Source organism: Oncorhynchus tshawytscha, linkage group LG15 (genome assembly GCF_018296145.1).
Source record: "Oncorhynchus tshawytscha isolate Ot180627B linkage group LG15, Otsh_v2.0, whole genome shotgun sequence".
Lineage (NCBI taxonomy): Eukaryota > Metazoa > Chordata > Actinopteri > Salmoniformes > Salmonidae > Oncorhynchus > Oncorhynchus tshawytscha.
Genome location: NC_056443.1, coordinates 29350438 through 29365834, shown reverse-complemented (window position 1 = coordinate 29365834; position 15397 = coordinate 29350438). Strand labels below are relative to the sequence as shown.

Here is a 15397-nt window from a genome sequence, read left to right as displayed (position 1 = left end):
ATGGATCCGCGACCCATTTGTGAATGTCCCAGGTGAACCGTCCATGTCCGTGCAGGAAGAAGATCAACTACTTGAGGTTGCAAATGACGGTGGCCTTAAAAGTATGTTTGAGGTAACTTCATCTCTGCCGAACTTCTAGATTAAAATCAAGGCTGAATATCCTGAGATAGCCACAAAAGCACTGAAAACGTTGCTTCCATTTCCAACATCCTATTTCTGCAAAGCAGGGTTTTCCGCAATGACGCCAAAAAAACGCAATTACGGAGTAGACTGGACATAAGGAACATGTCACTGTCTCCCATCACCCCTAGATTGGGACCATCTTGTTGCCGGGAAACAAGCTCAGGGCTCCCACTGATTCAGCAACATGGTGAGTTGTAATGTTTTTATTAAATGGTCATTAGAGAAAAATATGCACTTTATGTTTTTATAATATCATCACATTGGACCTAATTAAACTAAAATATTGTGAAAAAACGTCTTTACTAAACTTATTTTATTTATCTGTTATTTTACCAGGTAAGTTGACTGAGAACACGTTCTCATTTGCAGCAACGACCTGGGGAATAGTTACAGGGGAGAGGAGGGGAATGAATGAGCCAATTGTAAACTGGGGATTATTAGGTGACCGTGATGGTTTGAGGGCCAGATTGGGAATTTAGCCAGGACACCGGGGTTAACACCCCTACTCTTACGATAAGTGCCATGGGATCTTTAATGACCTCAGAGAGTCAGGACACCCGTTTAACATCCCATCCGAAAGACAGCACCCAACACAGGGCAGTGTCCCCAATCACTGCCCTGGGGGATTGGGATATTTTTTTAGACCAGAGGAAAGAGTGCCTCCTACTGGCCCTCCAACACCACTTACAGCAGCATTTGGTCTCTCATCCAGGAACTGACCAAGACTAACCCTGCTTAGCTTCAGAAACAAGCCAGCAGTGGTATGCTACTGGTCTTATTGATATTCCGGTCATGTCGTCATCTTAAAATCTGTATATCATTCATATAGACAGTACTGAAAAGACCGAACACAATCTCATACCCATATTACAAATCTCAGCAACAGTGAGATTACATCAAAAACATGTTCCTATATCCAATGATAACTAGGAAGATACCACCTCAATGCATACCCACATCCAGTTTAACACCCTCACAATGACCTAATTCAAGAGAATGACCTAATAAGCACTGCTGTGGATGATGTGTTTAGAGAGGCAATGTGGGTGCCTAGGAGGCTGGGCAGCTGGCTGGTTTGGTGCCAGGGCAGGGTTGCCAGTACTGGGCACAGGCTCTGAGTCATGGTCCACAGGCCCTCACTCTTTCACACAGAAACAGAGTCTAAGCAGGGCAGAACTACCACTAACTGGGCTGCTGTCAATGACAAAGCGTCATCAGAGAGCTCCTCTCACAAGATAGGGTACAGTTTCCATTTGATTTGGTAAAAGAAAGGTACATTATGAAACTGCAAGAAAAACATGTACAGAGCATGCCCAGAATAAAAATCGGGTTCAATTATGGATAAGGAAAACTTATACCACAACTGTTTAGTGCATTCGTGATCATGACAGTCCTAAGCCATTGCATTCATTAGGGACGGACTGTATTGTCAGTCATTTAGATGACTACCACTTGTAATAGCAAAGTGTAGGACTTCGATTCTAACCACAATTGTTTCTGGAGTACCTATAGGCATGCCATTCTTGTTAGTTTTGAGTCATAGTATGGAGTGGGAGAAATTAAAATGCTTTGTTTCTCATGACACAAAGCATTCTTAGGAAACTATGCAGTATTTTTTTTTTAATGTATTATTTCTTACACTGTTACCACAGGAAATCTTAAATCTTATTACTTACAGCCTGGGGGAACTATTGGATATAAGAGCAATGTCAACTGACCAACATTACGACCATGTCATGTTCTGACCTTAGTTCCTTTGTTTTGTCTTTTGTTTTAGTATGGTCAGGGCGTGAGTTGGGTGGGTTGTCTATGTTAGTTTTTCTATGATTTTCTATTTCTGTGTTTGGCCTGGTATGGTTCTCATTCAGAGGCAGCTGTCAATCGTTGTCCCTGATTGAGAACCATATTTAGGTAGCCTGTTTTCGATTGTGTTTTGTGGGTGGTTGTTTTCCGTCTTTGTGTGTCGACACCAGACAGAACTGTTCCGGTTGTTTCCAGTCTTTGTGTGTCGACACCAGACAGAACTGTTCCGGTTGTTTTCCGTCTTTGTGTGTCGACACCAGACAGAACTGTTCCGGTTGTTTCTTTGTTGTTTGTTATTCAGTGTTCAGTTTTCATTAAATAAGATGAACACTCACCTCGCTGCGCTTTGGTCCTCACCTTCTTCCCACGACAGCCGTTACAGACCAGGAATACGACTTTCCCGAAGCGGATCCTCTGTTCGGCCTACCACCCAGGACAATGGATCGGATCCCAGTAGGCGACCCAAAACAACAGCGCCGCAGAAGGGGCGCTGTTAACCTTAGTTATGGTTAAGGCTGTCTGTTATTAGCTATTGTTAAGACTGTCTGTTATTAGTTATTGTTAAGACGGTCTGTTATTAGTTATTGTTAAGACGGTCTGTTATTAGTTATTGTTAAGACGGTCTGTTATTAGTTATTGTTAAGACGGTCTGTTATTAGTTATTGTTAAGGCGGTCTGTTATTAGTTATTGTTAAGGCTGGCTTCTCAGATACTTTTATCTCTTATCTTTTTAAAACACACAGAGGATGTAGAAAAACATTGTCACTAAACTGTATTGTACATACAAACACAGGCAGAATACACAAACACAGGCAGAATACACAAGCACAGGCAGAACACACAAACACAGGCAGAATACACAAACACAGGCAGAACACACAAACACAGGCAGAATACACAAACACAGGCAGAACATACAAACAGGCAGAATACACAAACACAGGCAGAATACACAAACAGGCAGAATACACAAACACAGGCAGAATACACAAGCACAGGCAGAATACACAGGCAGAATACACAGGCAGAATACACAAACACAGGCAGAATACACAGGCAGAATACACAAACACAGGCAGAATACACAGGCAGAATACACAAGCACAGGCAGAATACACAGAATACACAAGCACAGGCAGAATACACAGGCAGAATACACAAACACAGGCAGAATACACAGGCAGAATACACAAACACAGGCAGAATACACAAACACAGGCAGAATACACAAACAGGCAGAATACACAAACAGGCAGAATACACAAACACAGGCAGAATACACAAGCAGAATACACAAACACAGGCAGAATACACAAGCACAGGCAGAATACACAAGCACAGGCAGAATACACAAACACAGGCAGAATACACAAACACAGGCAGAATACACAAACACAACCCTTCTACGGGTTTTACATTCATAAAAGAAACTCACCGCATCACATGATTTACATCATTCTACATAGTCCTAATAAATATTATCTGTTGACTATGAATATATAATCTTTTAAACATATTTACAATCAAGATGACTTTAATGGCCCTTAGCAGCCTACGTGTAGACTAGATTACCATCTGGTGGTCATATTCACATATCTGTTAAAGTTGTTTTAAACAAATAAATATATGTATCCATCCCCAAGAGGAAGACTATTAGCTGTACTGCTACAGCAGTACAGAGGACCAAATCACCATATACTGTATATTCTGAAAGACTGAAATGTAATGCTAATGGGGAGAGTTGGGAACCGTGCTCTGGTTACCTCGGAATAGAGTAGATATGTAGGCTTGCTTGCCCCATCTATAGTTCTGATGATGTGGTAGGTTGAAAGTCAGGCTCTTGCTTGTTGTAGTTTGTTATTGAGGATAGTGTAGAGTAGTGTATGCTGTTCAAAAGACTGCTTTAGGGCCGATGTACACAACATCCAACAATTTCAAAGATTTTCAAAGAGTTACAGTTGATACAAAGAAATCAGTCAATTGAAATAAATTCATTAAGCCCTAATAGATGGATGTCGCATGACTGGGAATACAGATATGCATCTATCAGTCAGAGATACCTTTTTTTTCAAAGGTCGGGCGTGGGTCAGAAAACCAGTCAGTATCTGGCATGACCACCATTTGCCATCTCCTTCGCATAGAGTTGCTCGGGCTGTTGATTGTCGCCTGTGGAATGTTGACTCACTCCTCTGTGCAAAGTTGCTGGATATTGGCGGGAACTGGAAAACGCTGTCGTACACCTTGATCCAGAGCATCCCAAACATGCTCAATGGGTGACATGTCTGGTGAGTATGCAGGCCAGGGACATTTTCAGCTTCCAGGAGTTGTGTACAGATCTTTGCAACACGGTGTTGTGCATTATCATGCTGAAACATGAGGTAATGGCGGCAGATGAATGGCACGACAATGGGCCTCAGGATCTCGTTATGGTATCTCTGTGCATTACAATTGCCATCTATAAAATGCAATTGTGTTCGTTGTCCATAGCTTATGCTTGCCCATACGATAACCCCACCACCGGGCACTTTTCACAACGTTGACACCAGCAAACCACTCGCTCACACGACGCCATCTGCCCGGGAAGGTTGAAACCGGGATTCATCCGTGAAGAGCACACTTCTCCAGTGGCCATCGAAGGTGAGCATTTGCCCACGGAAGTCGGTTACGACGCCGAACTGCAGTCAGGTCAAGACCCTGGTGAGGACAACGAGCACACGGAGGAACTTCCTTGAGATGTTTTCTGACAGTTTTACAGAAATTCCTTGGTTGTGCAACCCCAGTTTCATCAGCTGTCCGGGTGGCTGGTCTCAGACAATCCCGCAGATGAAGAAGTTGGATGTGGAGGTCCAGAGCTTGCGTGGTTACACGTGGTCTGCGGTTGTGAGGCCGGTTGGAGATGCTGTCAAATTCTCTAAAACGACATTGGAGGTTATGGTAGAGAAATTAACATCCAATTATCTGGCAACAGCTCTAGTGGACATTCCCACAGTCAGCATGCCAGTTGCATGCTCCCTCAAAACTCTGTGGCATTGTGTTGTGTGACAAAACCGCACATTTTAGATTGGCCTTTTACTGTCCCCAGCACAAGGTGCACCTGTGTGCAAGCTGCATAATTAGCTTGTTGATATGCATGGCAAAGGAGAAAAAGTCACTAACAGGGATGTAAACACATTTTCTTTTGTTTCAGCTCATGAAACATGGGACCAACACTACATGTTGCTGTTATATATCGTTATATATAATCGGATCCATTTTATTTTCTTCAAAATCTTAAGCTAACAAGAGGTTGGCCTGTGCTTTTTGCCATTTTCTTAGTAGGCCTATGGCATACCCTCTCCTACTTCCTGAATTCAAGTCGTGGTTTTCACTTAACAGCGCTTCACTGCCATAGTGATCAGTCGTACGGCTCTTTTTGAACAGATCTTTTTGGTGAACGCATCGAAGAAAAGAGCTGTTCACTTGGCTCCCTGATTTGTATACTGATGCTACTGCTTGTTGAGCTCAAAACAACATTTTTCTGCAGATACAAAATACTTGTGAATCTTAACTGAAGAAACAAAAAATTGTGGGGAGAACGGTCAATCTGGTCCACGCAAATGTTTTCAGTGTGTTAAAAAAAAAAGTAGTATTTTAAAAAAAAAAACAGGTCAAAATGTATTTGAAAACACATTTCATGATCTCACATAACAGTAGCCTACCTTTTGGGCTTTACATTTGCTATATCTAGGATTCTAGGTAGACTTTTTTTCACGTTTTAAGGTTTGACCCATGTGTAGACAATGTTGAAGAAACAAGTGTATTCCTTAAACAGGGGCAGGCAAACGTCAAGACGAGGCAGGCAAACGACAGGTCAAGGCAGGCAGGGGTCAATAATCCAGAGAGGATGGAAGGTACAGGACAGCAGGCAGGCTCAGTGTCAGGTCAGGCAGAACGGTCAGAACCGGGAAACTAGAAAACAGGCGCAAGGAACAGGGAACCAACGCTGCTTGTTTCTACGAACAAAACAAACTGGCAACAGACAAACAGAGAACACAGGTATAAATACACAGGGGATAATAGGGAAAATTGCGCGACACTTGTAGGGGGTTGGAGACAAGCACAAAGACAGGTGAAACAGATCAGGGCTTGTCACTTTTAAGCATTTTGAACGAAGAGCGGTGTGGAGCCAAATGAGTAGGCTCACCTAAAAGACTCGGAAAGCCCGTCACTTCACTGACACGGAGATAGGATATTTAAAGAGTGCATTGTGGGTGGAGGAATTGATTGACAAATCTATGGATATAGCAGGCTACCTGTTATTTCTTAAATAGGACGAAATAAACTCCAACACAATCAAATGTATTTATAAAGCCTTTTTTACATCAGCAGATGTCACAAAGTGCTGTTCAGAAACCCAGACCAAAACCCCAAACAGCAAACAATGCAGATGTGTATATATAGCCTAATAAGCAACTGAAAAATATTGACATTTCATAAATGACATGACCCTCCCCTGGACTAGATTTAAAAAAAAATTGAAACCCCTTGGCTGAAATATTAAAAGCATGAACCTCCCACATTTTCCATCAGGTACCCATTATGTAAATGTCGATCCATCCCTAAGCAATAGAAGTTGCTTCCTTTCAGTTTGACTGTCCACCAATCCCAAGGACAATGTGTAAGATGATAGAAAGTTATTACCTGTTTGCACAGAGAAGTGCATTGTAAATGGTACAGTTATTGTATGCAACTTAATAATATATGCAACTAAATCCAATATTTATAAATAATATCAAATATCAAATAGCGACAGCTGTGCTTTACAGGTGGAATTAGACTTGAGTGTCTTGCTCAAAGGCACAGACAGAAAATTTCACCTCGTCGGCTCGGTGATTCGAACCAACAACCTTTTGGTTACTAGCCCAACACTCTTAACCACCTGCTCACAGTACATGGCGGGCAGGGGGATGTGGTCCAGTCATTCCAGGGGGTTCCAGCTCCCCCAGGTCCCTGCAGGGGACTGACGATGCCCAGCGTGGCCTCGGAGAGAGGCTGAGCCCGGCGGAAATCACACTCCCGAAGCGTGGCTGGGTGCTGTCGACCCCTCTGCTGGCAGGGACAGAGACAGGGCTCTAATCTTTAGCAGGTGCTCCACTGCCACCGGCAGGACAGAGAGGGCATTGGTACTTGGTGGTTGACAGGGAGTTTAACCAACATAAAATGCAAAGTGCTTTGAGATTGGGTGAAAGGTCATACATAAATGCAATTTGTAACAATACATTATTGGGATTCTCTTGTATTACTTTGGACAGCTCTGTTTGCATCCCAGAAAACATTTCAGATTCAGTGACTGGTCTGCTGTACTCACCAGGATTGCTCCATAGACTTGTGTCTGTCTGCTTTCACCTGGGCATTGGAGACAGAGTAGTCATCCAGGACAGCTTGCAGGTAAGGGTATATGACTCACTCAATAGCCTACAAAGACAGACAACACACACAGTGATCAACAAAGCCAAGGATCTCTAAATGAAAGAAATTATATTTTCATACATAGATAAGATGGATACAAGATGGATGGGAGGTGGATACATTTCCTCTAAGTGCATGTAGCCCCCTACAACTCCATAGTGAGAACACAGCGGGCGGACCGGGTCTGACAGAACCTTCTGCAGAGACAACAGACCACTGACCAGGTCTCCATGGGTCCTGGCAAAGACACGGAAAATAGATCAATGGTTCAAGCATGGCCATGTTGCTATTAGGAGGGAATTAGATCAATGGTTGAAGTATGGCCATGTTTCTACTCCACCATCTTGTGTAGAGGAAATGAAAAGACATTTTAACAGGATGGATCAGTGTGGTGTCTGACTTCCGTTTGGTGTCTAATGTCATGGTCACACAATAAAATATATGTTATTTAGCAGACGCTTTTATCCAAAGTGACTTAAGTCATGCATCATACATTTATATGTATGGGTAGACCCAGTGGGAATTGAGCCCTTACCCTTGCAGTTGCAAGCGCCATGCTCTCCCGACAGAGCCACACAACACATGAATATCAGATTGGTATAAAGGGAGAGGAGGACGACACTGGGAACATAACTTTCAGGGCCCCGTGTATTGAGAGCTGGATAACATACCAGAACATGTGGGTGACCCACAGAGCTGCGTACTCCATAAGGGTCCAGTGGTCGTTGAGGGAGTTGGAGGCGACCAGCGGCTCCAGGATGCAGTACACGACGCTGGACACCAGGATGCGTACTTACGAGCCGAGGTACAGGGTTCTGAACCAGGCTCTTCACCATATGGAGTCTCTTCACCATATGGAGTCTGCAGGCTCTTCACCATATACGCAGTTAAGCTGTTCTAGTTCATGGCTCAGACTTCACCTGGGGGGCAGAGTGGAGAGAGGAGTGGATGAGAGGAGAACAGACTTCACCCGGGGGTGGAGAGAGGGGTGAATGAGAGGAGAACAGACTTCACCTGGTGGGCAGAGTGGAGAAAGGGGTGGATGAGAGGAGAACAGACTTCACCTGGGGGGGATGAGAGGGGATATATGAAATACAGTATTAGCTACATTTAGTATAGAAAAGGAAGCATGGATTTAGTACAGAAAGGGGAAAATATGCTACTCAATTAGTTATGGTGACTGTGGTCATTTGGCTGGCCAATTACTGTCATCCAAAATGATCAGCCCTGGTCAGGTCATGTGGTCAAGATAAACTCTGTGCCCTATAGGCACTAAATGACTGGACAATTGAATGTATGAAGTGACATTAATGAAGTTAGATTTTTTTTAAATGTTTGAAATAAGTATAACATACCCCACTGATGACATGTACAAACTATTGCAGGAGGGAAGCAGTCTTACAGTTGGACTGGAGACCCAGCAAAGCCACATGTAGAATACATAGTTAATCCTCCATGGATTACATGTTAGAGCGATTTCAACAGTTTCTCCATTCAATTGAGTTGTATTCCATGGAGATCTCAGGGGGAAACTGTAGTGTGCCTTCATAAGGGGTGGGTCCTCTCCCAGTATGAGCCAGGTGATAGGCAGGCTGATTGTACATAAGTAGATGCTCAGAGAGAGTTTGTACAGCACCGGATAATTTGAAGGAGGGCAAAGAGAGGGCTCAACAACTCTGCAAAAGCTATGGGAGTAAATCTCACTCAATGTTCACATTTACTCAGAGCCCTTACCTGTATCTTAAACTTCCACGTTCCCTTTCCTATCAGATACAGTAAGACATGTTCACAAGTAGGAGAACAAATCATAGTCACTATAAATGTTACTACATCTCATAAACACAGAATGTGCATTGATTTGACTTTAATATGGTGGCTTTGGAAGTATGCTTGTGGTCATTGCCCATTTGGAAGACCCATTTGCGATCAAGCTTGAACTTACTGACTGATGTCTTAAGATGTTTCTTCAATATATCCACATAATTTTCCTCCCTCATGATGCCATCTATTTTGTGATGTGCACCAGTCCCTCCTACAGCAAAGCACCCCCACAACATGATGCTGCCACCCCCGTGCTTCACAGTTGGGATGGTGTTCTTCGGCTTGCAAGCCTCCGCCTTTTTCCTCCAAACATAACAATGGTCATTATGGCCAAACAGTTCTATTTTTGTTTCATCAGACCAGAGGACATTTCTCCAAAAAGTACAATCTTTAACACCATGTGCAGTTGCAAATCGTTGTCTGGCTTTTTTATGCCAGTTTTGAAGCAGTAGCTTCTTCCTTGCTGAGCGGCCTATCAGGTTATGTTGATATAGGACTCGTTTTACTGTGGATATAGATACTTTTGTACCCGTTTCCTCCAGCATCTTCACAAGGTCCTTTGCTGTTGCTCTGGGATTGATTTGCACTTTCCGCACCAAAGTATGTTCATCTCTAGGAAACAGAATGCTTCTCCATCCTGAGCGGTATGACGGCTGCGTGGTCCCATGGTGTTTATACTTGTGTACTGTTGTTTGTACAGATGAACGTGGTACCTTCAGGAGTTTGGAAATTGCTCCCAAGGATGAACCAGACTTGTGGAGGTCTACACATTTTTTCTGAGGTCTTGGCTGATTTCTTTTGATTTCCCCATGATGTCAAGCAAAGAGGCACTGAGTTTGAAGGTAGGCCTTGAAATACATCCACAAGTACACCTCCAATTGACTTCAATTAGCCTATCAGAAGCTTCTAAAGTCATGACATCATTTTCTGGAATTTTCCAAGCTGTTTAAAGGCACAGTCAATTTAGTGTATGTGAACTTCTGACCCACTGGAATTGTGATACAGTGAATTATAAGTGAAAAAATCTGTCTGTAAACAATTGTTGGAAAAATTACTTGTGTCATGCACAAAGTAGATGTCCTAACCGACTTGCCAAAACTATAGTTTGTTAACAAGAAATTTGTGGAGTGGTTGAAAAACGAGTTTTAATGACTCCAACTTAAGTGTAAACTTCTTACTTGATATGTATTTAAGGAGTGCATGGGACAGTATTGGAGGATTTGGCTATACCGACATCTATGGATAGCATAATAGTATTTGTCAAACAGGTAGGCCTACCACGTTTTTGAATAGGACGAAATAGGCTCCAATTCTAATTATATGATTTGGCCCATAAAAATAGTTGGTGCGCGCGTGCACATATAGGAGGTCCCTTACCGGGCAAAAATGAATTTTACTTGAACTCCTGCATCAGAGTTACAATGTTGCAAATGACACTTTTATTTAACATATCTAACATATCATTTAATATTCCTTTAGAACTGTAAAAGGAGTGAGATCATTTGAGCTTTGGAAACAAGTGCTTTCATTTATACATGGCGGACCTCGTTTTGCTGGAGCAGGGTAATATACGCTTTCTGTCAATGACCCATTCTTACCAAATATGGTTTATTTACATACCGAATTTGATTGTCCAACATACATTTCAGCATTTCTTCAATTCGTGGCCCGCCTAGAGTGGTCTCTTCCCTTTGCTGTGATGCTGCATTGCAGTCAGCGATGTTTTCTCTCGGTAGCTGTCCATGGTCCTGAAATCAAATCAAAGAAATCCAGAACTTCAGAAAGTTCACATTATTTGGCTCGTTCAGCCTGGTCCTACGTAGCGCAATGTTTTGGGTGGCCATTACACATATCAGGGCTATGAGCCTCTGCAGCACATACTGCCAATGGAGAGTCTCTCTGTCAATAGCCCGTTGGGCTTGGGCATCGATAGCTTCCTTGGACACCAGCCTGATCTCCAGCTCCTTCCACCTCTGGATACTATCTAGGCGGTCATGCGACTTCTCATGCGAGCTGAGGAGGTGGCACAGATTATTCCCAGTCCCTGGTTCCATCCAAGACCAGCGCAGATTTGCCCTCGTGAAAAACAGCAAAAATAGAAGGCCGCATCATTTTGCTTGGAATTAACGAGCCATGGTATCTCCACTCTCTCTCCGTTCGCCATCCTCATATTGTAGTTGGCCACCGAACATTTTCGTTGGCCCTCAACTCCCCTACCTTATCCTGATATGGCCCAGCCTGCACTAACATATCCCGTAAAGATCCATTCATATCGCGACGAATCTGAGTCCGGGTCTCAGATAGTAGGGTCTCTGCCAGCATTGTTTGGAGGTGTGGCTAAGCCTGGTGCGACCACCTGCTCTTGTCCACCCAGGGAGCTGTCATCATCGGTGGAAGTGCACGGCTCGGACTCATCCGGTTCGCCCTCTTCACTGCTAGAACCAGCGAGCGGGGGTTCGTCCGTCTCTGCGAATGAACGTCCTTGGAGGCTTGTTCTCCACATCAGTTGGACACTTCAGCAGCGAATCTCTTTGGTTTAGAGATTGTGCCTCGTCTCGTTTAAAAATATGTATTCGCTTCTGGCCACACTAACGCCATCGAACAATCGCCATTGATTTAACTGCTTCATTATGTACCTGTGTGGCTTCCCTAAGCCGGGAGCAGACATCTTCAGCCAGCAAAGCAGACATCGTCACTAAGCTTAACTCGCGCACTTTCGGCCATGACTCATGAGTTTGACTCGTACGCTTCAGTGACGCGCCTCTGCTCCCTGTCCGCCAAGCGCCGCCTCGTGGACATTGCTGAAAAATAAACCACAGGTTCAACTTGTGTAAACTATTGTTTGTTAAGTCGTAAACTAGCCACTTTGCGTGCACCAATGCCAACAGATTTGTGCAAAGCGACACATTACACAATTCTAGACTTGCTCACTTAGCAGATCAGGAATTGTCCGTCACGCCGACCAAGCCCCCGCCCTTTAATTTAAAACAAAGACCCTCCTGACGGTGGTGTAAATGCGTAGTGCAGCCACACAGCTGTCAAATTGATGACCAACCGCAGCAAAATGCTTCCGTTCGAATTGATTCTTTTGAGCTTAAGACTGTATTAAGAGACAATGAGCCAAGTCTTCAGTCAGTGCAATCAAGCACGTTCAAGGAATCAAGTGATTGCAAGTAGTCGTTTAAAATTAAGGCCAGCAGAAGTCAGGAAGAGAAGAAGAGCATGCCCTTTTAGTGCAGGCCAAGTCAAATGGGGCTTGCGTCCCAAATGTCAAGTACAGTTAGGGAAGTCTCAATTAAGAGCATAATTTAGGTAATTAAAGCCTACCCAGACAAGGTAAAAGGAGTTGCCCATTGGCCAAAAATAGAAAACAGATAACTAAAATGGAATGCATGATAGCAGTGAAAAGTTCTGGCTAGTTCAGTGAATGAAGGGCAAGTAATTAAAAATTGTGGTTTATTCAAGGCAGAAGTAACACAATAAATAAAAACTTAAGTTAAAACTCATAAATAAACATGTATAACCTCATTAAAATGTACAGTTACAAGGCCTAATCTACATAAACAAAAATGAGTGGATCAGTCAAAACACCAATGAGGCCATACAAATTGTAATGCAGGACAGTAATCAGTCTCTCCAAACTAACATTGAAGATCGTCACATGGAACATCCCAAAAGACACTTGCACCACCCCTCTATTAAAATACATATGGCTTCCAAGATCATAGCAAACCATCACAATATACAGTAGGCTGGCTATACATCGCATTAGTTACAATACCATTCTTGTCAAGTGACTAAAGCTTGTTCCCCCAGACACCCTGCATGTTGCAGGCAGCCTCCATGGCCTGGCTGTTGTCCAGCTGCTGGAGCCTGAGGGCCAGAGGCAGCAGCACATCATTCAGCTGGCTGGAGAAGGTGAAGGCATTGTGGGCCACGGGGTTGTTCAGCGGGGTGGATGAATCATCAGGCCAGACCGGGGAGGGCAGTCCAGATGGTGGAGAGGAGGAGGATGAGGAGCAGGGAGATGAGAACCTGTCTGAAGCTAGGGACAGCAGATGGGTGCGGGCACCCCCCTGGATGCTGCTCGGCAGGCCATGTTGGAAGCAGCAGCGGGTGCCGTAGAGGCAGAAGCCAAAGGAGTTAAAGGTGCGGCACAGGGCCCCGCGGGGCTTCCAGTCCTGGGATTGTGGTTGGGGCCTGGCAATGGGGGCCTTCTCAGGAGCGCTGCCTGGGGACTGCAGGCCACCATCACAGTCACCCTCAATGTGCAGGAAGTTGCAGCGTGTGCCAAAGGGGCACACACCGAATGAGCGGAAGGTGCGGCAGGGGATGTTGCGGCGCCGGCGGTGGGGGGGGCGCTGTTCCTTGGCAGTGTGGGCGAACAGGCAGCGGGTGCCATAGACGCAGTAGCCTGCAGTGTGGAAGGTGCGGCACAGTTCCGTCTTGTACTTGGGGTGGCGGGACTGCACGTGGAGGTCGTGGAGGCCATGGGCAAACTGGCAGCGCTCAGCATACTTGCAGAAGCCCGTGTCGGCATAGCGACTGCACAGCTCCGTCTTATAGCGGGTGGAGCACAACCAGGGGATCTGGGAGGGAGACTCCACTAGGGGCAGGAGGGCCTCAGCCAGGGACATCCCTCCCCCAACTCGAGCTGAGCAGTGCTCCCTAGGGAACAGGTCATCTCGTCCCTCATGGTAGGGGAACATGGGCAGGTCATCACTGCTTCTCTGAGGAGTAGAGAACCATTTTAAATATCAGGTTTGAAAGGATTTATTTGGATGGTAAACCACTGAAACTAAGTCAGGAGACAGTCAAAATGCAACAGTACACTAGCAAGTAGCTCTGTGTACAAACCACAATGACGGCAATTATGCAGTCAAAAAAACAAACAGTCTGACTTCACACTAATCTCATCACATGACAGAATATTGTCTCAAACATTGGTCCTTTAAAGTAGAGAATGTATTAATGAGACTAACCTGGATAGAGGTTGAATTAAAAATAAGGCAATCAACTGCCACATCTAATTTGGAAAGCAATTTCTTAATACCGAATATCCAGTACAAGCAGGGTAAACTGAAAAAGAATCACAAAGAAGCATCTGAAACAAAGTATAAAACAAGCTTTACTATACCTCAAACATTGTTACGAATTGAAGATATTGCCCAACGACTGTGCCCCAGACGCTCTCCACCTGTTGTTCGACTGTAACCTCAATGTCCAAGCCAAATTCTAAATAACTGTGTTTTCCGCATGAAATTCGTAGAAATAAAAGAAACGTTAAAACCTATTCTAGCCTACTGCCCGTTAATGAAGTGAACTACCGGCCACCCTACTTGCTTTGTTATGAAGTGGCACGTATCTTGCGCCTGTGTCCTCTGTATTTTTAACTTGACCCAGTTCCCACTCCCGCCTTCCCTTTAAAACGAGGATCAGCTGTGCAACATTAAACGCCAGTAGGGCGTTCGAATCCACCAATCAGATGCAATGTAGCTGGTATTCGATTAGCAACGGCCAATGGCGTTGAGTCTCTGCGACAACTTTGCAGTTTTATCGCCGGATGAACTGGTCCTTAGCACTGGCGCAATAAACATATGCCAATTAATGCCCTGATTACTAACGTCAAGGCCATTGGGTACATAAACAATTATTCGGTTCTGTGTCAATTCACACCACAGTTGGAGGTCAACCTCACACCTGAGTAATTTGTTAATTAAATGCTGTCTGTTAGGGGGGAAATATAAACCTTTGTGTGGCATTTTGGCTACTTACACAGGCAGCCTAATTCTGATATTTTTACATTAATTGGTCTTTTGACCAATCAGATAAGATAGTTTGCCTATAATTATGGGAAGATCAGAATTGGGCTGCCTGTGTGTATGCAGCCAATGTGTATTCATGATTGATCATAGTATTATTCCGTTTAAAAATAATACAATAAATTGTTCTTGTTTGGCGGAACTTGTCTAAGGTTACAACATTTATTTTCCACAGAACATCATTAAATTATTTAACTAGGCAAGTCAGTTATGAACAAATTCTTAATTACAATGAAAGACTACACCGGCCAACCCCGGACGATGCTGGGCCAATTGTGCGCCGCCCTATGGGACTCCCAATCACGGCCGGTTGTTATATA

At 44.2% G+C, this 15397-nt stretch overlaps 1 protein-coding gene and 1 long non-coding RNA gene across 7 annotated transcripts; both read right to left on the bottom strand.

Moving 5' to 3' along the window:
* Nucleotides 1-5931: 5931 nt before the first annotated feature.
* Nucleotides 5932-12445, bottom strand: LOC112214976. Of its 6 annotated transcripts, none has more exons than XR_006078955.1 (5): nucleotides 11137-12445; nucleotides 10876-11003; nucleotides 7555-8354; nucleotides 7334-7440; nucleotides 5932-7119 (listed from the first exon to the last, which is right to left on the bottom strand). It is a non-coding gene; the product is annotated as an uncharacterized LOC112214976 (long non-coding RNA). The 6 variants fall into 6 exon arrangements; XR_002948181.2 differs by having other exon boundaries at nucleotides 5934-7119; nucleotides 7334-7671; nucleotides 8106-8354; nucleotides 11137-12191; XR_006078953.1 differs by having other exon boundaries at nucleotides 5932-7151; nucleotides 7334-8354; nucleotides 11137-12443.
* Nucleotides 12446-12697: 252 nt separating this feature from the next.
* cth1 (cysteine three histidine 1) lies at nucleotides 12698-14713 on the bottom strand. The gene is made up of 2 exons (XM_024374004.2): nucleotides 14393-14713; nucleotides 12698-13985 (listed from the first exon to the last, which is right to left on the bottom strand). Exons 1-2 carry the CDS (start codon nucleotides 14399-14401, stop codon nucleotides 13053-13055), a joined length of 942 nt encoding a protein of 313 aa, XP_024229772.1. The 5' UTR covers nucleotides 14402-14713; the 3' UTR covers nucleotides 12698-13052.
* Nucleotides 14714-15397: the final 684 nt, after the last annotated feature.